This window comes from Taudactylus pleione, unplaced genomic scaffold (assembly GCF_031769625.1).
Source record: "Taudactylus pleione unplaced genomic scaffold, aTauple2 ptg000113l, whole genome shotgun sequence".
Taxonomy (NCBI): Eukaryota; Metazoa; Chordata; class Amphibia; order Anura; family Myobatrachidae; genus Taudactylus; species Taudactylus pleione.
Genome location: NW_028284515.1, coordinates 11,417,501 through 11,441,603, shown reverse-complemented (window position 1 = coordinate 11,441,603; position 24,103 = coordinate 11,417,501). Strand labels below are relative to the sequence as shown.

Sequence of the window (24,103 nt, the reverse complement as noted above, 5' to 3'; positions counted from 1 at the left end):
GCCAGTGTGCCAGCTGTAATTAGCTGCCGGTCCGGCCCCAAATCCACAACTGCTGGCTGCTGATGGGACACAGTGGGAGAGGCTACTGAAGGGACACAGGGAGTTCAGTTGCTGGGGGGGGGGGGAGGTTTTAATATAATGTGTAAGGGGCACTACTATTGTGTGGAATAATGAGTTATATTGAGAACTACTACTATGTGGCATAATATGTAAAGGGTATAATGTGTAAGAGGCATTACGGTGTAGTGTATGGGGCAGTACTGTGTGGCATAATGTATAAGAGGCACTACTACTGCGTGGTATAAGGGGTACTATTTGTGGCAGTATGTGACATAACACGAATGGGCTCTGTGTGGGTGCAAATTTATGTGTTTTTTTGTGTTCTAGCTACTCCCTTGCATGCAAACACAGAGGCTCTGGATTTAATATGAACTTGCATCAGACTGCAGTTAAAAGGATACTTTTATAGCTTTCTCACTGTTATTATTGTCCACTTCAGTGCCACAAAAAAATAGATTACAGAATAAAAAGAAAAACATATAGCAATAATTAGAAGTAGCTGACCAGAATAGAAAGAGCAGAATATATACACATTAAAAATAAAAATGCTAAACTAATGTTAGCAGCCCCAAAGAAAATTGCTTATGAGTTTAGATTCCCAACCCATCTTATCAGGGTGTGTGTGAACCACCCATGAATAACAGGTTTGGACACTTTGCGTGAATTAATAGTGTGTTCCATTTCAGTACAATGTTTATGTACAATACTTTGCCAAGATCTATTTTGCTTTCACACTCAGGAGTAATTTCAGCTGTCTGCCTAGGAAAGGCAAGAGCTCACATCCAGCAAGCGGAAGACTGCAGATAAAAATAAACTGCGGAGGAGCTTGTGCTAGGAAACAGGGAGAGACACCCAATATGGTAGAGCAGCTAAACTCGGTCCTCAAGGCACCCTAACAGTACAGGTTTCAAGGATATTCATTCTTAAGCACAGATGACTTAATTACTATCTCAGTCAGTTTGACTATACCATCGGTGTACAAGCATGGACATCCTTAAAATTTGGACTGTTATGCTGGCCACACACATAGCGATATTCTACCCGATCTGGCCGATTCCGACACATTGGAATGACAGACCATGTAAAATATGGCCAAATCCTGAGTAAATAGTGAGTCCCCACTCACGATGCGACGGGCATCCCCGCTGGTCGTACATTGTGCTGTAGGGCAGATCTGACAATCTAGGACACGATGCACTGTGAAAGTCTGGATGCAGGAGAGATCGTTTGAAGATTGGACACCAAATTGTGTGCAGATCGTGTGCAGAGCTGCCGGGGAGAGTTTCAAGGCAAATCGTACACATCGACTGATCGTGTGCAGATCGCCATGTGTGTGGCCAGCTTAAGGGTGCCTTAAGGACCAAGTTTGGGAAATGCTCTGGTTACACCAGATCACCAATAGACCATACAAGGATGAATGGCCTACTCCTCATACCCTGTATTATACATCCCACACTAATATATATATATATATTAGATTGTAAGCTCCTAGGAGCAGGGCCCTCCACCCCACTGTCTCACAGCCTTCTTCTCTAGCACTTCTATGACAGCCTTCACCTTCAGAGCTGTACTGTATATGGAGAATTGTGTTGCTCATTGTTACTTGTGTTCTGTTTATATTTTGGTTACTGTATTGTCATGTACTGTTCTGTGTACCCTTTACTGTATGTACGGCGCTGCGGACCACTTTTGGCGCCCTATAAATAAAATGTAGTTATATATATATATATATATATATATATACATACACACACACACACATATACATACATACACACACCACACAACCTATATATAGATTCTGCAATTTATAGATGCATCGCCACTCCCAACAATACATACAACCCCCCACCCTGTATATACATCCCACACCCTCTATATAATATACACATCACACAATAGATTATGCATCACCATGCCCACTAAACACACCCCACACCCTGTATATACATCACACCCCATATATACATCCTGCACTCCGTATATACATCCCACACCCTGTATATACATCCCACACCCTATATATAATATACACATCACACAATAGATTCTGCAATCTGTATATGCATCACCATACCCACTACATACACCCCACACCCTGTATATACATCACACCCCGTATATACATCCCACACTCCGTATATACATCCCACACCCTGTATATACATCACACACCCAGTATATACATCCCACACCCTACATATAATATACACATCACACAATAGATTCTGCAATCTGTATATGCATCACCATACCCACTACATACACCCCACAACCTGTATATACATCCCACACCCGGTATATACATCCCACACCCGGTATATACACATCCCACACCCGGTATATACACATCCCACACCCGGTATATACACATCCCACACCCGGTATATACACATCCCACACCCGGTATATACACATCCCACACCCGGTATATACACATCCCACACCCGGTATATACATCCCACACCCTGTATATACATCCCGCACCCCGTATATCCATCACACACCCCGTATATACATCACACACCCCGTATATACATCACACAACCTGTATATACATCCCACCCCGTATAAACATCCCACCCCGTATACACATCCCACACCCTGTATATACATCCCACACCCTATATATAATATACACATCACACAATAGATTCTGCAATCTATATATGCATCACCATACCCAATACATACACCCCACACCCTGCATATAAATCACACCCCGTATATACATCCCACACCCTGAATATACATCACACCCCGTATATACATACCACACTCCGTATATACATCACACCCCGTATATACATCCCACACCCTGTATATACATCACACCCCCTGTATATACACCCCACACCCTGTATATACACCCCACACCCTGTATATACATCACTCCCCGTATATACATCCCACACTCCGTATATACACCCCACACCCTGTATATACATCACACCCCGTATACACATCCCACACCCTATATATAATATACACATCACACAATAGATTCTGCAATCTATATATGCATCACCATACCCACTACATACACCCCACACCTTGTATATACATCACACCCCGTATATACATCACACCCCGTATATACATCACACCCCGTATATACATCACACCCCGTATATACATCCCACACCCAGTATATACATCCCACACCCTACATATAATATACACTTCACACAATAGATTCTGCAATCTGTATATGCATCACCATACCCACTACATACACCCCACACCCCGTATATACATCCCACACCCCGTATATACATCCCACACCCCGTATATACATCCCACACCCCGTATATACATCCCACACCCTGTAAATACATCCCACACCCTGTATATACATCCCACACCCTATATATAATATACACATCACACAATAGATTCTGCAATCTATATATGCATCACCATACCCAATACATACACCCCACACCCTGTATTTACATCACACCCCGTATATACATCCCACAACCTGTAAATACATCCCACACCCCGTATATACATCCCACACCCCGTATATACATCCCACACCCCGTATATACATCCCACACCCCGTATATACATCCCACACCCCGTATATACATCCCACACCCCGTATATACATCCCACACCCCGTATATACACATCCCACACCCCGTATATACACATCCCACACCCCGTATATACACATCCCACACCCCGTATATACACATCCCACACCCCGTATATACATCCCACCCTGTATATACATCCCACACCCTATATATAATATACACATCACACAATAGATTCTGCAATCTATATATGCATCACCATACCCACTACATACACCCCACACCCTGTATATACATCACACCCCGTATATACATCCCACACCCTGTATATAAACCCCACACCCCCTATATACACACCCAACACACAGTATATACTATACATTCCACATAATATATACACCCCACACCCGATATATACACATCCTATACTCCCCATATATTCATCACCTCCCATACATACACCCCACAGGCGGCTTTAACATATATGCAAATACAGGTTGAGTCTCCCATATCCAAATATTCCGAAATACGGAATATTTTTAGCATGACTGAGATAATGAAACCTTTGATTTTTGATGGCTCAATGTACACAAACTTAAGGCACAAAATTATTAAAAATAAAATATAAAATGACCTATAGGCTGTGTGTATAAGGTGTATATGACATATAAATGCATTTCACGTATCTACATAAACCTTGTTTGAGCCATATAAGGTGTATATAACACAAATGCATTCTGTGTTTAGATTTGGGTCCTATTCCTAAGACATTTCAATATGGTATGCAATTATTCCAAACTACGGAATATTCCGATATCCAAAATACCTTGGTCCCAAGAACTTTGGATATGGGAGACTCAATCTGTAGCAATAAGACAGTACTGTTTTCCAAAATATTAAATCTACATGCGTAGGAAGATTTACAACACTAAGTAACGTAATCAGGAATGCCTTAGGACTGAGTGTAATCAGTACGTCTTCTATGCATATCAGACTTCCTGTCCTGCAGCTGAGTGATTTGTAAAAAAAAAAAAAAAAAAAAGAAACAGATTATCGATTCTGGCTTCTCACAAGACACATATAGGCGTCCTCCTTTTCATTAAAGCTGCATATGAATGATCAATCACTTTGTTAATCAACACGCCCCCAAATCTCATTTCAACACAGGGCATTTGTCAATCTGGGAAAAGTTGGACATTGAGAGGGGAGGGCGTTCAGGAAAAATCACACTCAATACATATTCTAATTTCAAATATTGGATTTGGCAAATGAATCCACAGAGAATACCCTGTGACAGGGTAAATTTACAAACGGTGGTTGGAGGTACAAATTACAACGTAAAAAATAAACATAGACAGAAGCATAACATTATAATCGGCTAAATGAAATGGAACTGAATTATGACAATCCTTTAGGGAGGACACATTGTACAGCGCCATACAGAGAATTCTATGTATGTCCTAACATCACACACAGCTTATTGATCTACCAGTTTGCCTTGGTATAGTGGGAGGAAACATATGAAGGAGAACATGCAAACTTCATACATATAGCATTCTGGCCAGGTAACTAACCCGACGCTACAAAGTAGCAATGCTAACCACTGTGCCAACATGCTGAACCTGCCCAGCTCATCACAGCCGGTGCAGCATCTTTGTCACTGAGTATATACTGTATAGCATTGTACATATATAAAATTATAATGTACCGCCTTGCAGGATATGCGGTTTTATAAAGAATATGAAAATAATAGTTATAATAGGCAAAAGTTAATTTGTGCTACACATATGGATTAAATACAAAACCAAATAGTAAAATGTGTGAGCAGATTATTGTACACGTCATATTTACAACAATTAAATTAAGGATTATAATTCGAAGCAGAATTTGGGGGATGTAATAAACAAAATGCCATCTAGGATCCCCATATCTGTATGTGTAAAACAAATGCATTAATATACATTTATTTCTTACAAAGTGCCATTTGTTACTATAAATGATGTAAAACAGCAGCATTTGTGAGCAGCAGGTGGAGAAGCAGACAGAACACAATACTGTACATGCCTGTTATTTATTAGTATGTCTGTATTTATACAGATGTGCATATTAGTGCTACGTGCTTCCTGTACAGGACAGGCCCATGCACAGTGAGACTACACACGGATAGGAGAGAAAGGTGGACTGTGCTTTCTGTCCAGAAACAGCCACTGTATGCACCTTCACCCCACACCCTGGTGTACAAATGTATAGGTGCAATTTACTAAAATGATAACAATATGGTTAAGCCGCCTCTGATTAACTTTATAGTCATTTATTTTGTATGTATCCAAATTTGTATTATTAATTAAAAAAAACAAAAACATTTTGATTAGAACTGAAAATAATTAGTTATGGGATAATTGCACCTAAAACTGAACAATTGCGGAAGATGCCCAAAAACTAGTGCGTGAATATACAGACCCTTATGGTAGCACCAAGACTATATGTTTTTACACACTTCAATGGGGCTGTGAAGAAAAATATGACATTTCAAGGTGAATTTGGGGAAATATGGTGTGCTGTCGCTGGGTTTGCAACACACTTGCAACAGCACATCGCAGGCATTTCCTGCAATTGAATCAACCCAAAAGTTTCTAAGTGCAACCCCACTTCAAAAGATGAGTTATTTGCGGTACAGTGTTCACAAGTGCGCCTCCTGTGGTCTTCCCTACGCTTGGAGCTCCATGCTCAATTCTGCTGGCAGATTGTTGTAGGGGGCAGCAGCAAAGCAAGTGCAGCAGATGACACAGCACACGTCTTACTTTTGCCGACATGGCTTATTTTTCCAGACAGCCGATTGTCCGAAAGTGAGTGATCAGCAGCAGTCGCTAACCAGACGCGGTATATCCTGAAGCCTAAAACCCAGTTAAATAACCTTGGTGGATTGGGATTTATTATGCAGGTATTCCACCCAAAACTGATTTCTTTGGGCATACAGACAGTACATTAGTTGATACAGTATATACAGTGCACTACATAACATATTTCAAAAGGACTACAGTATAATATCAGTTTGTAGATGGTCAGATTCTCCAGAATGATCGCTATTTTCTAGATCAGTGGTAAGGAACCTGTGGCACTTGAGGATATTTTGAGAAGCACGTGTGGGGACTGTTCCTCTTCTTCTAGGCGTGCTTCTCCCCTCCTCTACCACCTCCTTCTGTCATTGCTATACCCCTCCAAACCGAAGAACGATAGTGTGGCCTGGATACCCAACACAGCCTGAAGCTATGATGACTGAGTCCTAGCACAGCGAGTCCTGCTCAGTCGTAAAACAATACAGACTTCTGAAGCATGTCTACAAATTATCAGCCTAACCTGAGCAAGCTAGCATACAAAACAGGGAAGCTAACCTTTTTAGTACCCATCTACTACTTGTAAATGTTTGTCTATGTTGTAATCATGGTGACACCTCAGAAACTTTTATGCCTTGTAATGTTGAACCATCTGGCACTCAAAGGGAAAAACGCGGTCTGTGCCTGTTCTAGATGTCCTGTCAAGAAGTGGAAGTTACAGGTTTACCACTTACTTTTCTCTTGCTCCTTAGCTTCAATGCATTCCTTGATGGAGTCTGTGATCCCCAAGCTTGCGGCAGTAGGCAGAGGGCCCAGCAGAGATTCTATAGGAAGTGGCTTTATAGTAGGTCCATAGAGTTCTATTTTAGTCTTCTCTGTGATTTCATTGTAAAAATCCTTGTTTAGGTGGTTGGCCGTGACTTCCAAGTCCTCATCGTCTTGGTCATCATCTCCAAATATACTGGATGTGTCTTCTATATCTGGGACAAATAATTAGCATCAAAACCTATTCTTGGTACATAACACTTGTTAGAGTCCTCCTGCCACTGACTAACCAGAGGAGGAGGCCTTTTGTGGCCCGAGTCAATGTTTATGAGAATGGAGCTGAACAATGAACTTTGTGCCTCAGTAATGTCAGCAAAGTAGCAATTAGCCGCCTGCTTTAAGTCAGGTAGATTATTTGCTGACAATAATTAGAGCGTTATTTAAGCCTCTTCTGGAAGAAATTGAAAGTTTATGAGCTTTATAAAGAAGAGCAGACATATTTGGGGGGAGAAAATATTTTCCATATTTAGGACTAGGATTACTTTTACATACTTAATGCTAGCCCTGCAATACACTCAACACACACCCAGCTAATTCTCCCAGGATGTAGTCTGGAAGCCGACGGTCTAAATCCCGACCGCCGGCTTCCAGACTCTCTAATCCCGAAGTGGTACTAATGACAGGCGTCGAAAACTCGATGCCTGTCATTAATCATACGCCGGAAGACCGACGCCCGGCATACCGAATGAAGGCAAGCCTGGGCACGTACAGCCACGGGGGGGGGGCGAATTGGAGAGGTTAGGATTAGGCCCCCCCGGGGGACTTAGGTTTAGGCAACGGGGAAGGGGGGGGTTAGGTTTAGGCAATTAGAGGGGGGATTAGGGTAAGGCACTTGGGGGGGAGGTTAGGGTAAGGCACTTGGGGGGGGAGGTTAGGCACCCCTAAAGGGAGGGTTAGGTGGTAGAATAAGGTTACCGATACTTACCTTAGGGACGATCGGGATCTTCACCCTTGCCAGGCTGCCAGGATTTGAACCATGCGGCCGGCGGTAGTACCTACTACACCCAATTCTCCCAATACCTGTCTTATGTATGAACTTTCAGAGCAAGTAAAATCCAGCTTGTTGGAAATTGTCGATTCCCCGATTCCCACCCGAAGGGTCAGAATAGGAGTCTCAGGATAGTTAACATGTTGAATTTCCCAGACTCCCCAATGAATTGCCCATCATTGATGTTCGCTGTTCTTGATCATCAGATCGGCGTAGGCAGAACGGGGAATCGGCCCATAGATGTATGCCCTGCAATAGTCACTGCTTACCATTGTCCGTAATGCCCTTTCCCTCCTCTGCAGAAGGTTACCATGATGGCAGGAAGGAGCTTCTCTAACTACAGCTGGGTACACACCTATACAATTTTAGGGCCGTTCTTTCAATTTCGACCTGTTCTATCGATGTCGCAAGGGCATGTACGCACCTTCTATCATGTTTGTTTGAATTAACTGGTCGAATCGAAAGATTGCACCTTATGTGGTGTTTAACGTTTATCTGATTCGACCAGTCCATATTGGACCAAAAGTGCAGTGTGTACGCTCTTGAAGCAGGCAGAATCTGAATGATGGCTTTTCGGATCCGATATGCAGAAATGCACTATGGGCCGTATTCAATTCGTTTCGCACCCGCGATACTTTTTTGCATGCTGGACTTTTCGCCTACATCACTTGTTTTGCAAGCGGAAAAGTATCGGACGCGCTCCTGCTATTCGCCGTACTCAATTAGAAAAGACGCGAAAACGGCACCCGCCGAAACTGAAATAGGCGAAAATTCCTGTAAAAAATGGGGAACTCAGCCTGACACCCCCCAAAAGATGCACTAACATTGGGGATCACTATAGATATCCCCGATTAGCCCTAATGAAGGTATTTGGAGTAGTTAAGTTGTGTCAATTGATGCAAATTAGTGCATTAATATGAAGTGGTGAAGAATAGCATTAAGCAATATTTTTATGAGAAAATAACTACTCCCAGCAAATTTGGGGTACTTGAAGATGGGTGCTAGCATATTTTTAAGTTGCTAAAGTGAAGATTTAAATTATGTAAAAAATCCACCTGCTACAAGCACCTGCAATCCAAAAAACACCTGCCCCATACTTGAAGTCTATTTTGCTAGTTTTTAAGTTTGTCCCCAACTTTGAACTTTTTCGCCCCCAAAATGAAAGTACTTTTTTGGGGTGCTCTAAAGTATTTTTTTTTTTTTTTTTTTTTTACATATTTTGACAGTTTATCTTTGGGGGACTGTCCCAAGGGTGCAGGGGGGTTTCCCGAAGTAGGCACCCGAAAACCGCAATTCTGCACTTTTTTTTCGGCTGCTATTCATAGGCAAATCTTTATCGCCTATTACATTGCATTGAGTTTCTGCACCGGCGAAAAGTCTTTGGAATTGATTACGGAGGAAACTTTTCACATGGCGAAATGACACTTGTGATACTTTTCTGCAGAAATGGACTTATCGCGGCTAATTGAATACGGGCCCTTGTGGGTAAATGATCTATACTGACGGGAAAAGCCATTGATGTCACAACAACAGAATTCGCTTTATGACCTGTATCAGATATCAGGACAGTGACCTAAATATGTAAGAGGAGCTTCAGCTTTTTGTAATAGAGTATGTAGGGTATAATTTATAACATAACCGCAGCATAACAGAAGAGTGATAATAATCAATGTATTTTACCAACGTGGTTCAAATACGAAAATCGTAAATTTTGAGGTTCAGCGTACTTCCCGATATACACAATCATGTATAATCGGGATGAATTAAGCCCCGCCATGATCTGACTAAACTCCATCCACTCAGTTTGTATGAACCTCCAGCCATGTTGGCATAAGGGCTACACCCCGTATATTTAGGGATATAGCTGGAAGATATGGGTGTAATGGTACTGCAAGCTCCAATGCATTTCAGGAAGATTTTAAACTGTAAACATTTGTTTTATTCCATGATAAAATATACCTCCCATTTCTTGCATTAAATGTGCATTTATTGGAAACATGAAATATCTAATGTCATTTCTCATAGAAAGGTTCTGTTATCTATGAAAGCAACGTCACTTCCCATCTCTCTCTATGCTGCACATGCGGCCTATATCTAGGGCGTACCATCAGGCCCCTCAAAGTAAGGATATATCAAACATGCATCATAAATAAAATCACCGCACATACATTATACATACATTTCACAGAAACCCATAATGCTGACCTACAGACTGAAGAGGGGATAGATTAGCCCTTTTACAAAAAGCGAGAGACCTATTCTATAAATACCTTAACTAGTTTGTGTACCTGTGGAGTTTAATGAAAGCTTTAAGTTCCATGTTTATTTTGAAGAATCAATTTCAAACATGTCATATACATTTTAATATAGATTTTATGAGCAATATCACACACTACCTTATATAATAGGATACATTTATGTAATATTTTTAATACTTGTTTTGCATTTAGTTCTTTTTTTTATTACTATTTGATGATTTTTGCAAGGCAGTAGCGTTGTGATTTACCATTATGATAATTGATTCAATGATGTCTTAAGGAGAGCTCTTATTTAAAACACCAGCTGCTTATCATTGCTATAAGTGCCTTCATATTGCCTGCAAAAGGAGTAATCCGAAACCCGTAGCATAAGAGAACACAAGGTTCTGACTCATTGAGGTCCCCTTTCCTATTGAACTGATGCAAGTGTGATTACTATACTATTAAAAGGTGCTAAACATACTCATCACCCATCACATGCTCTCTATTCTCAGACCTTTCATTGTTTCATTCAGTGGTCATAAATCATTAAAACTCACCATCTTTGTTGTAAGAGGTGTAGAATCCTTTGGCCTTCGGCCTACTACTGTCTAACTCATTCTCAATTTCGTCCTGATACGTTGTGATTTCGCCTGTTATAAAAACAAGTTGGGTATATGAAATATGTTCCACATTGAGGTGTAAACCACGATCTTCCTGCATTAATATATACAAGCACTGCATACCACTGTTCTGCACTGTTAGGAGACCCTTCTCCATCCCCTACGTAACGATCAGCCTCTGGCTTCCTGATTACCTCCATTCCACTATGATAAGGCCTCGGTCACATGGAGCCTTGACGTCGCTAACATAACCACATGTGAACAGGTCTCTGTCTCCCCCAAGGTTAGCACACTCATCTCATGAAATACTCTGTGCTGCTGAGCAAATCCTGAAAACTTGGTTGGCTACAGGTTTTGTTGACCTCTCCCAACTACAAAACATATCGATATACTGAACAATCAGGACTTAAACACTGACTACAAAACGTTTCTTAGAATCTAATCAGAAGAACCCTAACAAAATGTGCAAGATGTCTAGCAGAAGCCTGCCAGATAAGCATCAACATTACCTTCCACGTCATCAAGCTTCTTTGCCAGTTCTTGTTCAAGCTGGAAAAAAGTTAAAACATTGGACTCCCATTAGTGAAGATTCTGCGGCTGTATTGTTTTATTATACAGAGGTTAGATATTGTGGGATACTCTTGGATTAGAGGCTTCTATATGTCACATACCTCTATTATCTGTAAGATGGCAGCATTTAAGAACTAAGGGGTCTATTTACTAAGCCTTGGATGGAGATAAAGTGAATGGAGATAAAGTACCAACCAACCAAGCTCCTGTGATATTTCAAACACAGCCTGTGAGATGGCAGTTAGAAGCTGATTGGCTGGTACTTTATCTCCATCCAAGGCTTAGTAAATAGACCCCTAAGCACTGACCACTAACAGGTACCTCCCAACTTGTGCATTAAGTATGAAATCCTACTGAAGCTAATTTTAGGGAACCCCGATTTTGAGAGTAATACGTAGCTACTATCACAGTATAGGTTATATCTATTTACTTTGTAGAGAGTCTGAACCTCTTTCTACTTAATATAAAAATACGAGATATGGTAAGAACTTACCTTTGTTATCTCTATTTCTAAGAAGTCCATAGGGTTCCACAGGATACCTTGGGGTATAGGTGATGACGTCAGGCATCGGGCACCATAGAGTTAAAGTTTTCAGCCTCCCTGGATGCACTAGGGTCCCCCTCCTATACCCCGCCCCCGAGCCAAGGCATCTCAGATACGTACCAAGCCATAGGCCGGAGGAGGAGAAGGAAGAGAGAAAAAAGATCTGGACACCCACAAGAATCACATTCTCACCAGAGGGAGACGGAAAAACCGGTGACCAGAGTAAAGCCCATCTGCAGCACAGGTGCAACAGGGTGGGAGTCCTGTGGAACCCTATTGACTTCGTAGAAATAGAGATAACAAAGGTAAGTTCTTACCATATCTCATATTTTCTACATCAGGGTCCATAGGGTATCCACGGGATACCTTGGGGATGTCCCAAAGCAGTATCCTTTAAGGGTGGGGACGCTCCTGTGCTGATAGGAGAATCCGCCGCCCGAAGGAAGCATCCTGAGAGGCAAAGGTGTCAAACGCATGATACCTCACAAAGGTATGGACAGAGGACCACGTGGCAGCCTTGCAGATCTGGACTGCAGAGGCACCAAGTCGAGCTGCCCACGAAGGACCCACAGACCTAGTAGAATGAGCCCTCACAGAGGAAGGAACCGGAAGGTCTTCATGAACATATGCTTCTGAAATGGCCATACAAATCCAGCCTGCCAAAGTCTGCTTTGAAGCAGACCAACCCTTTTTTCCCTTTTGGAAGCCATAGAGGACAAACAAGGCGTCCGACTTCCTAAACGAAGAAGTGCGGTCAACATAAATCCTTAAGGCCCGCACAACATCCAAAGTGGCCTCACCCACGGAAAGGTCAGGTGAGTTAAAAGCCGGCACAACGATTTCCTCGTTGATGCGGAAACTCGAAACAACTTTGGGAAGGAAACCAGGACGAGTGCGCAGCACCGCCCTGTTCCTATGAAAAATCAGAAAAGGGGGTCTACAAGAGAAAGCCCCTAAGTCAGAAACACGTCTGGCCGAAGCAATGGACAAAAGGAAAATTGTTTTAGCTGTCAGCCATTTAAGGTCCACTGAGCCCAGTGGTTCAAACGGCGGTCCCTGGAGAGCCCTCAGGACCACAGCTAAATCCCAAGGCGCCACCGTTGGAACAAAAGGTGGCTGAATTCGGAGAACACCTTGCATAAAGGTGCGCACATCAGGGATTGCAGCAATCCTACGATGGAACCACACGGACAGGGCAGACACCTGTACCTTCAGAGAAGCAAGGCGAAGCCCATGGTCTAGTCCCGCCTGTAGAAAAGCCAACACTCTAGACTGACGGAACTCCCGAGGTGCATAACCTCTCAGCCGACACCACTGGAAGAACGTATGCCACACACGATGGTATATTCTTGCAGAAGGCGGCTTCCGAGCTCTTAGCATAGTCCGTACTACAGAGCTGGAAAACCCCCTGGACCTTAACATGGCCGTCCACGGACAGACCCTGAAGGTCTGAGAACCAGTTCCGCCTGGGCCACGCGGGAGCTATCAACAGGAGCGTCCCTCCTTCCTGTTTGAATTTCCGGATTACCCGTGGAAAAAGGGAAAACGGATGAAAGAGATAAGCAAACCGGAACTTCCACTGGACAGACAGAGCATCCACCAGAGAAAGAAGTTGAAAGACGTCCTGGTGCAAAGACCATTCCCCCGGATGAACGTCCTGGCGACTGAGATAGTCCGCCTCCCAGTTGAGAACTCCCGGGATGAATACTGCTGATATGGCCGGGAGATTGTGCTCCGCCCAGACCAGGATGCGGGACACCTCTACGAGTGCCGCCCGACTTCGGGTTCCTCCTTGCCGATTTATGTAGGCCACGGTGGTGGCGTTGTCTGACTGGACCTGCACGCGGTGACCTTGGAGAACCCGCTGTGCCTGCTGGAGAGGATTGAAAACGGCGCGGAGTTCCAAGATGTTTATCGGAAGCTCCTTTTCCGCCTGAGTCCATCTGTCCTGGAACAAGTGTGGACCCGTGACAGCTCCCCAGCCCCGAAGGCTGGCGTTCGTTGTCAACAGGACCCAATTCGCCACCCAGAATGGACGACCCTTGTTCAGATGGGTCGTCTGCAACCACCAGGCTAGGGACAGGCGAACCTCCGGAGTGAGCACCATTGTCTGGGACATTAGACTCTGAGGCAGTCCATTCCATTTGGACAGGATCAATTGCTGCAGAGGTCTGGAGAGAAACTGGGCATATTCCACCATGTCGAATACTGACACCATGGAGCCCAGTAACCTCATCGCCGAATGCAGAGACACCCGGCGACTCTGCAGACAACTGCGCACCCTCAACTGTAAGGCAGAGATCTTTTCCCCCCGTCACAAAGATCCATTGCTGTCCGGAGTCCAATAAGGCTCCGAGGTGCAGAATCCTCTGAGATGTGATCAGGGTGGACTTCTGCCAGTTTATTAACCAGCCGTGCCGATGCAGTACCGCAATTGTCAGGTCCAAGTGGCTTAGAAGGAGCTCTGGAGATCCTGCTACCAACAGAAGGTCGTCCAGGTACGGCAACATGCGGACTCCCTGCAGCCGCAGGGAAGCCGCCATGACCGCCATAACCTTGGTGAACACACGTGGTGCTGTCGCCAGCCCAAAAGGTAACGCCCGGAATTGGAAGTGATCGTTGCGGATTGCAAACCTGAGGAACTGTTGACGGCGTAAAAGAATAGGGACATGCAGGTAAGCATCCTGTATGTCCAACGACACCATGTAATCCCCAGGTTCCAGCGCCAGAATGGATGGACCGTAGGGTCTCCACCCGCAAAGACTTGTTGAGTGCTTTGAGGTTGAGGATCGGACGATACGACCCATTGGGTTTCTGCACCAAAAACAGATTGGAATAGAAACCCTGGCCCCTCTGGGAGAATGGAACAGGCACTATAACTCCAGCCTGGAGCATAGTGTGCAAAACCTTCCGCAGTTCCATGGCTTTGTTCCGGTCTGATGGAAGATCTGTGGTGAAGAATCGGGACGGGGGTCTGTGCCGGAAGGAAAGGGCATACCCATGAGAAACCACCTCGTGAACCCAAGTGTCTGTCGTGGTAACCGACCAACACTGGGCGAACTGCAGCAGCCGGCCTCCCACTTTGGGATCCCCCAAAGGGAGGCCCGGACCGTCAGGCCGCAGGCTTGTCAACTGGCTTAGGGGCCGGACGTCTGGTACTCCAGGCCTGTTTCCGGGGCTTGGCCGATTTTTTGGGGCCAGCCTGTCGGGGAAAAGACTGTGCCTTAGGCCTACCCTGGGCCCTGTAAGGCCGAAAGGACGACGTACATGAACTGGGTGAAACCGCAGCAGATGGGAGACATGCCGATTTGGCTGCCGCCAGCGTGGCTACAATTTTGTCCAGATCCGGACCAAATAGGACTTCTCCATTAAAAGGCAAAGCTTCCAAGCCCTTCTTGGAATCAGCATCTGCCTTCCAAGATCGCAACCATAAGGTGCGACGAGCAGCTACAGCTGCCGAAGAAATCAGAGAAGTCAGGGTACTGATATCCAAGGCCGCTTCATTGATATAAGTGGCCGAATCTCGGAGATTGCCTATCAACTTGGTCTGTTCAGCCGAACAGTCGGAATCCAAAGACGCCTCCAAACTATCAGCCAAGCGCTCCATAGCTCTGGCTACCCAACAAATGGCCATAGCCGGCCTGGCTGCCCCCCCCCCCGCAAGGGAATAAACGGACTTTAGGCAGATCTCCACCTTACGGTCCGTAGCATTCTTCAAGGAGGACATGGGCAATGTGGCACTTCGGACTAGGCGTGTCACATGAGAATCCACCTGTGGAGGGGATTCCCACTTAGAAAAATAATTGTCCGCAAACGGATAAGCCACCGCCAAGCGTCTCTGAGGCAGATACCGTTTGCCAGGGTGTTTCCACGCCTCCTCTAAATGGTCTAACTGACCCGAAAGAGGAAACACTGTGGCGTCACCCTTAATATCCTTAAAAAAAGCAGATTTTGACTTGGACACCGGTGGATCTTCATCCTCAATCACTAAAGTAGTGCGGACTGCCCAGGAATATAAACCTTGGACTTAGCGTCCGACTCTTTAGAACGGAGAGGCTCTTGGTCAGAAAGATCCAGAAACTCCCCATCATCGGACGTCACGTCATCATTCTCATAAGGAGCGGACAGAGACGCCACCGGCCGCTTATGGGGCCGCAACACAGACTCCCCTTGTAACACGTCCAACAAATGCTGTACAGAACTTGTCAGTGAATTAACCCACGCAGACTCCTGAGAGACCTGTGGAGGGGAAATAGGGAGACCGTGGGGTACCATCAATTGTCTAGGGAAACCCCGAGACAATTGGGGTGACGACACCACTGACTGCTGGGACAATCCCATCTGTGGGAATGCAGGCTGCAGAGGTAACTGGCCCACGAGGGTTGTAAGCGCTTTGGCGAAACAAGCCCAGGGCGGCTCCTGTACCGGAGCCGTGACAGTAATTGGCCGCGCCAATAAATAACACGGTCGACATAGCCCATCCGCGTTACCCTCCCCCTCCGCTATTGGTACCTTGCATGTAGTACAAATAAGCTGGAGAGGAAAGTCACTCTCAGATATGATGGTAAGTATGTGACCCCTCTCACTGATACTTGATAGTATAGTGGGAGAACCACCCTGCAATCACCGCACTGCAAGGGCTTTAGCAGAAGAAGATGACAGTAGAAAGTGAAAGTACAGGCAGCAGACGCTAGCAGAAGTCACATACAATGCAAAGAAATCAATTCCTGCACTATCAGCGCTGATTCTCAACTACGCAGACACAGAGCCTGGTAGGACACAGCGCTGCATACACAGACTTGTAACCAACTGAGGAGAGGTATGCCGGGGGACCCAGACCGCGATGCCACTGATCATCAGCGTCTAGCAGCGCTCACCATGCTTCCAGCAAAAGATGGCCACCGAGGAGCAGAGAGGAGGCCAGCCTGGGGGAGGAGCGCTGCCACAGGGCCAGTCAGCAGATGCAGAGAGGGCTGTGTGCAGCGGGGGAGGCGCCGGCTTTGTACAGGGAAGCCGCGCTCCCCTGGCATTCAATTAACCCCTGGGACGCCGCAGCGCTACCGCTCAGTCGTGGTCCGCTGTCCCAGGGGGGTAGTGGAAGCGCAGGTTAGTTAATTGGCTCCACGCTGCAGCCAGTCCCCAGGGAGCCCCCTGCCTGGGGACTCTGGACCATGTACTCAGCAGGGACCCACCGCGGGACCCCGCTGCTTACCTGCTGCCCCCTTGAATCCGGCCATGGTCCCAAACATCTGGGGTCACCGCTAGCTGTGACCCCAGATGCTTACCAGCATCCCCGGATCAGTACAGGCGTTCTGGTACCGGCGGGGGTGTAGGGAAGACAGCATGGACGTCAGCATTGACTGTCCATGCTGTACTTCCAGATGAGCAGCCACAGCTGCTTGCGAAGAAACTTCAGGGGCTAACCTTAGCCCCCCTCTAAACAGGTGCATCCGATTCCGAGCCGGGCACCAACGAAACTGGGATGCCTTGGCGCGGGGCGGGGTATAGGAGGGGGACCCTAGTGCATCCTGGGAGGCTGAAAACTTTAACTCTATGGTGCCCGATGCCTGACATCATCACCTATACCCCAAGGTATCCTGTGGATACCCTATGGACCCTGATGTAGAAACAAGCAAGGACACATCCCAAATATATTTAATAAATGTGTCTCTGTATCTATTTTATTTGGTGCTGAATTTTTATCTTCAATTTAACACCACAGGGAGGGGGCCTTGCAGGGCCGGCGCTACCATTATGCAGCTGCCTAGAGCGCCGGCCCCTGGAGGAAATACGTGGTGCAGATGGCGGCTGCGACCCGCAGGACTTTTTATCTCAGGCCCACCTTTTTAGGCCACCTGACTTCTCTTGCACGCAGGCAGTTTCAGAGCGAAGAGCATGGCCAGGGACGTATTGGGACGCCGCCGGGACATCGGGCCAGTTCCCGTTGTGCCGGCCCAGATGTGTCCCACCCCCTCCTCTCTCAGGGCAAGGGGGGTCCCAGTGCCTCCTCTGCGTAAAAGCCAGCACAGGCTCAGTGTCTAACACTGGCAGCGTTAGCTGTTGGGACAGAGGGGAGCCACTACCAGCTCGAGTGTGGGCGCCAGCTGTCATCTTCACTTTCCAGCTGGCACAGCAGTCAGTCCAACCAGGTATGGACTGTGGAGGGCAGCTGTCCAACGCGAGGATGCCGTCAACAGAGGTGTTCAGGTTAGTGTGCTGGAGACGTGAGGGGAGTAGGGGGTGGGGTGTTGGGGGTATTTGGGCAGTGTCATCTGGAAGGAGGGGGGGGAGGGACAGTAAGAGTGGTATGGGGGGGAGGGATCAGAGATGTAAGTCGTGGCATTGTCAGAGGGAGCAGTGTGGGCTGTGAGGGGGACAGTCATAGCTATGAGTGGGGTCAGTGTGAAGGGGCTGTGAGGGGGGTTGTTTGATCTTGAGGGGGGATGGTAACCTGTGAGTATTGTCAGTAAGCTGTGAGTGGGGTTATGGAAAGCATGGCAGTGTGAGAGGTGAGGAGGAACAATGTGAGCTGTTAAGGGGACAGTGTAAGTGGTGAGAGGGGCACTGAGCTGTGAGGAGGGGAGCAGTGAGATGTGAGTGGAGCCATTGTGAGGGGCAGCAGTGTGGGCTGTGATGGGGGACATTCATAGCTATGAGTGGGGGAAGTATGAAGGGGCAGTGAGCTGTGAGTGGAGTCAGTGTGAGGAGGAGGAAGGTGAGCTGCTAGAGGTGACAGTATGAGCAGTGAGTGGAAGCAGTGCGGTCTATGAGAGGAGCAGTGTAATCTGTGAGAGGGGCAGTGGTACCCCCAAGTGCACAAAAGCAGGCTGTACATATATTATCTAGTAAAATAATATACGGTGGTCATGTAGTTTTAAGATGTTACTGCACAGTATACTGCAAATTTATTTTAAACACTCACCATCATGTTGTTATGTTCTTATTGATACACACAATATATTTATATTAGGGGCGGTATTGTGAAGCTTTGCCTAGGGCGCCTACAATCCTTGCACCGACCCTGGGGCCTTTGAGCTGGTCATCGGGGCATTGCACGGCTTAACCAATATATAATACTACATAACTTGGATGGGCTAGCAGTAGCTAGGCTAAGGGAGGGATAACAGCTGATAAAACACTTTACCTGCTGTAACCGGACCTTCCTCTGACCTGCGGTGAAGGAAGGAGGATCACATTCCTGGTCCAAATCCATCTTCATAAACTCATCTATTGTTAACTGACTTGTTGGTGTATCCTCGAATTCTGTCAGCCTACAAAATGCACAGAGCTGCATCAATTACACAAAAATAAACAAAATATACGATATACTATGAACTATTATTAACTTTAAAGGCTAAAGTTTGGCTGTCTGTGTAGATCTTGTGAACTTCCTGATTGAACGTAATCTGTATGGGATGAAAACACTTTAGTAAAGCTGGAAGCACATGTTGCGGTTCTCCTGGAGGTTGACCACCAAAAGGTTATATCTAATATCTATACACAAATTTGCCGCAAACTTTATGCAATATTTTCAAAACATGTGGTTGCTTGGTGGGTGTCAAAAGGTAACACACAAAGGCCAATGCAGTCAGTCAGTGGACAATATTTTCTGATCAGACGATTCAAATCCCTGATGTGATTTTGAGCACAATAAGACTTATTGGTATGCTTACCTTACTATCCCTTTAAACTGGGGAACTCATGAATTACACCGGTTCTGTGGCTGACTGACTGCAAGCCTGCGTTTCACCTGGTTTTAATCAGCCACAGAACCTGTGTATTTCATGTGTGTCCCGGTTTAAATGGATAGTATTGTAAACATAGTTATTGGCCAACATATAATGTAATTCCAGAGCAATTGGGTCTCAAATGAACAAGCCTGCAATGAATACATTTGCCATGACAATGGCTAGGTTTAACCCTTATTCTGGCTGCCTTCTGCTAAAGCAATAAGCAGTGATTACATTTTCCCTATCTGCTTGTGACTTGGACAATTCCGAAGTGTATAAAGTGCAGACAAAAACAAAGCTTACACCCAGCATACAGGGCTATGCACTTAACCAGCGTTCTCATAGAATTTCATTGTATTTTACAAAGTATTAACGCTTATGAACGCTGCAGGGAATGTTAAAATGAACACAAAACAAAGTTTAACAAATGCATAGAAGAAAGGGTGCAGACAGGTCTCTTCGCTTATATTATTTGCGCTGTCAGCATCTAAGCTTGCTTAATAGACTGAGAGGACATTCAGTAAATGCTTTTAAATATGGTCTGTGTGTACCTGCCCCTATCCTCGACCCCCTCCCCATCTGTGCCCCTGATCACAAAGACATGACACACGTTGCGTGTGGCCTATAACATTGGAGACATGACTGCACTAGGTTGTGGCTTGTGCAGATGGAAGGCATGACAAAATTAGTCCTGATTTTAAATGCTGCTAATATACGTATTTAATGTATGGGCAAGACATTATAAACATTAGTGCACTGTTCAAAGGAGCATGCGTGGCAGGATTCAACATTTAAATGGAAATTACCTATGCAAGAAACAAACAAAAGTTAATTAGTGTCACCCTTCCATTATAGTATTCTCAAACATGTATGTTTCCATCCAGAGTGTAATATGTTAGGGCATGAGAATGTCTACATGGTCGAAATGTTGACATGCTTAGCATGTCAACATTCATCACGTCTACATGGATAACATGCTGAAATGTTAAAATATGGAGCTAGTGACCCTGGTGGATCAGCGGTTACTTCCCTGGTCCCGGCGACAGCAGCGTCTCTAGTGTCTTCTTCCGGGTCTCGGCGGTTCTGTGACAGTTCCAGAGGAGTGATCTGATGCGCCAGCATTCCGGTAAGTGTACCTGCTCTAATCCCTAACCGCCCCCCAATGTAGCCCAACCCTAACCACCTCCCAAAGCAGCCCAACCCATCCTAACTCTAACCACCCCCAACGCAACCTAACCCTAACTCCATTGTGCAGCCTAACCCTAACCACCCCCAATGCAGCCTAACCCCAACCACCCTCAACGCAACCTAACACCCCCAACGTAGCCTAACCCTAACCACCCGAAAAACAGCCTAACCACCCCCAACGCAGCCTTACCCTAGGCATTCTGAAAATATCAACATTGTGAACATGTCAAACCATGTTGACAATCTAGTGTCGACTTGGTAAATTACAACCATGTGACTAGATACCTCTATCCGAATCCTAGCTCCAACAAACTACATTCTACAACATTCCTTCAAGAAAACACTGAAAAGACATTGTCAGCCTTCCTTTCTCTGAAATAACTGTAAACATCCAGGATGAAAGCCACACAGTAAATACAAAAGTATTTTAGTCATCTACCTTCTGTCAGAGGACATCAAGCTGTTGTTTCAGATTAAATCTGCACAGGAATGACTTGTATATAAACATTTAAATGGCAACGCTGAAATAAACATTACCTGCATCTCCACAAGCAATAGGTGCAGGCCCCTTGTTACAAAGACACAATTACAAGCGTTGAAAAATTGTCTTCATTTCAAACGTTTCTGCAGATATGATTTCCTCCAATTCCTTTATATTAATTATGGTTGGTTGCCTTGATAACCACATATAGCATTTGAAAACCACAGGACACAAAGCTACACAGGAGAAGGGAGCACTTACACAGCCCCCAGAGATCAGGTGACACGGCAAGTGCATTTATGCACCAGTCCACGTCTGCCATCATTTCAGTCTCACCCCTGCAGGGAGCCAGCTGATGGAAGGGCTCCAAGTTGTTACATTTCACTTTAATCTTTCACTTTAGTAGGATTCAAAAAGGTTTTAAAATGTGGCCTTTTTGCTGCACAGCGTGCGTGCACACATGATAACTAAGTAGTAATCCCGCAGAGGACACCCCACCTTGGGCGGCTCATCTGATATGTTCATGACTTCAATAAATTAATTTGGATGAAGCATTTTATCAGTGTAGCAAAAAATAACTCTGGTTTATTAGGAAGTTGGTCTGTTATCAAGGATACATATGTTTCCAGCTCAGTAAGCAGTATAGCTATACTAAGGTGCTGTTCTATATAGGATTACCAGATTTCCACACTAGAAAAAAAAAAAAAAAAACACCCACCCCTTAATCTCTATTCCAGAGTTTCTCAAATTCAGTCCTGAAAAGCAAACAATCCAGGTTTTCAAGTAGGATATCCCTACTTGAGCACAGGTGACCTAATTAGCATCTAGTCATTTTTATTTAACCATCTCTGCTCAAGCATGGATATCTTTAAAACCTGGACTGTAAGGGGGCCTTGAGAACAGAGTTTGGGAAAGGTGTATAGCAAAAATTGGAAATGAATAAGGGCAATTGCCATGTCCCCCCCTATAGTAGCAGGGATGTCATAAAGCAGGGGTATTCAACATGCGGCCCTCCAGCTGTTGTGGATCTACACATCCCAGCATGCCCTGCCAAAGTTTCGCTATGAGGGCATGCTAAAACTGTGGCAGGGCATGCTGGGATGTGTAGTTGCACAACAGCTGAAAGGTCACATGTTGAATACCCCTGGTGCAAAGGCTAGCTTTACACAACTGAGGTCATGAGTTTCATTTCCATCATAGTCCATCTGTGTGGAGTTTGCATGTTCTCCCAGTGTTTGCGTGGGTTACCACTGGGTGCTCCAGTTTCCTCCCACACTCTGGTAGGTTAGTTGGATTGTGACAAAAATTAGCACTAAATGTATGTGTGTGTACTGGAAATTAGGCAGTTTACCATGTAAGCTCCAATGGAGAAGGGACCAAAATCAATGCATCTATTCTCTCTACAGAGCTGTTTAAATTAGTGATGCTCTATAATTATAGTAACAAAACTAGCTACCATGACGTGTCCTGTGGCTTCAGCATGGCTAAATGGGAAGAGGTGCTAAGTAGTACTCAAAGTAGTAGACTGATTAAGAGCTGAATGTAATCGCACCTTGGTGCACAACGGATGCTGCACATGCCACAACTTGAACCTATAGGTCACTGACAGTTTTATCTGCGACTTACGGGGGATCAGCAGCGCTAAAATGTATGTGCAAATGCAAGTTTTGGACACTCCTTTGAAAGGAAAGGAGTCTTATATTAAATACAATTTGCACTCACAAAACCTACGTTCAGCTTTAGAGTACATTCGGATGATTATTGCACCTTTTCCGGATATATTTGCGTTTTAGATTTTAGGTTTCTGGGGTCGTAACTTGTTCATATGTAAACAGGGCATCTTTACCTTACATTCTAAAATGTTTGAGATGAATGTTTGTGGACTAAAAATCTTGTCTTTGGGTCTAATAAACCTGGAGAGGGGATGTTATATAATATGCGTTAATATTGCTCCTCTTATGTCAGAGGGTGGTGGACAGTGTAAAGTGCGGTAGCTTACTTATGTGTGCAGAGCTTTTAGTGCAGGGCCGGGAAACACTGTGTACTATGGTGAGATAAGTCCCCTAGCACAGATCCTATCTCTAGACAAAGTGCATGATATGAAGGTGTAAACTAGAGAGCATCTAGGTTAATTAAAAGTCACGGTCAGTGCATTATGTGCATTAGGGTGTCAGTACAGTGTCTGAGTATCTGTCACAGTGAGCAATTATTTACCAGACAGGAAGTTTCTCCTTTACAGGGCAGGTGATGTCTGGATGGATGGACTGTGCGGCAATTTGCTCCCTGTGCTAATGTAATACTATTGTACAGTATAATTGGTTCTAGGTTCCTTTAGTTTGCATTCAGCAGTGACTCACATTCTACATTTCAGGTCATTTAAAATAAAAATAGGGCCATCTGGTCCTGCAAGTGATGTCAGTGACTGGATAAAAGACTGGCGTTTGCCCCCTAGGGACCAAAGGGTTAGCCAGTTGGCCA

General features: G+C 45.2%; 1 protein-coding gene across 1 annotated transcript in view; it reads right to left on the bottom strand.

The window, feature by feature from the left end:
• Positions 1-24,103, bottom strand: part of BRF1 (BRF1 general transcription factor IIIB subunit) — a 328,507-nt gene that overhangs the window by 127,283 nt on the left and 177,121 nt on the right. Inside the window, exons 8-11 of the mRNA XM_088471247.1 lie at positions 19,371-19,497; positions 11,622-11,661; positions 11,050-11,142; positions 7,174-7,419 (exon numbers count right to left, since the gene is read on the bottom strand). Of these exons, the coding sequence (XP_088327373.1) occupies positions 7,174-7,419; positions 11,050-11,142; positions 11,622-11,661; positions 19,371-19,497 (506 nt within the window). The remainder of the gene's footprint in view (positions 1-7,173; positions 7,420-11,049; positions 11,143-11,621; positions 11,662-19,370; positions 19,498-24,103) is intronic.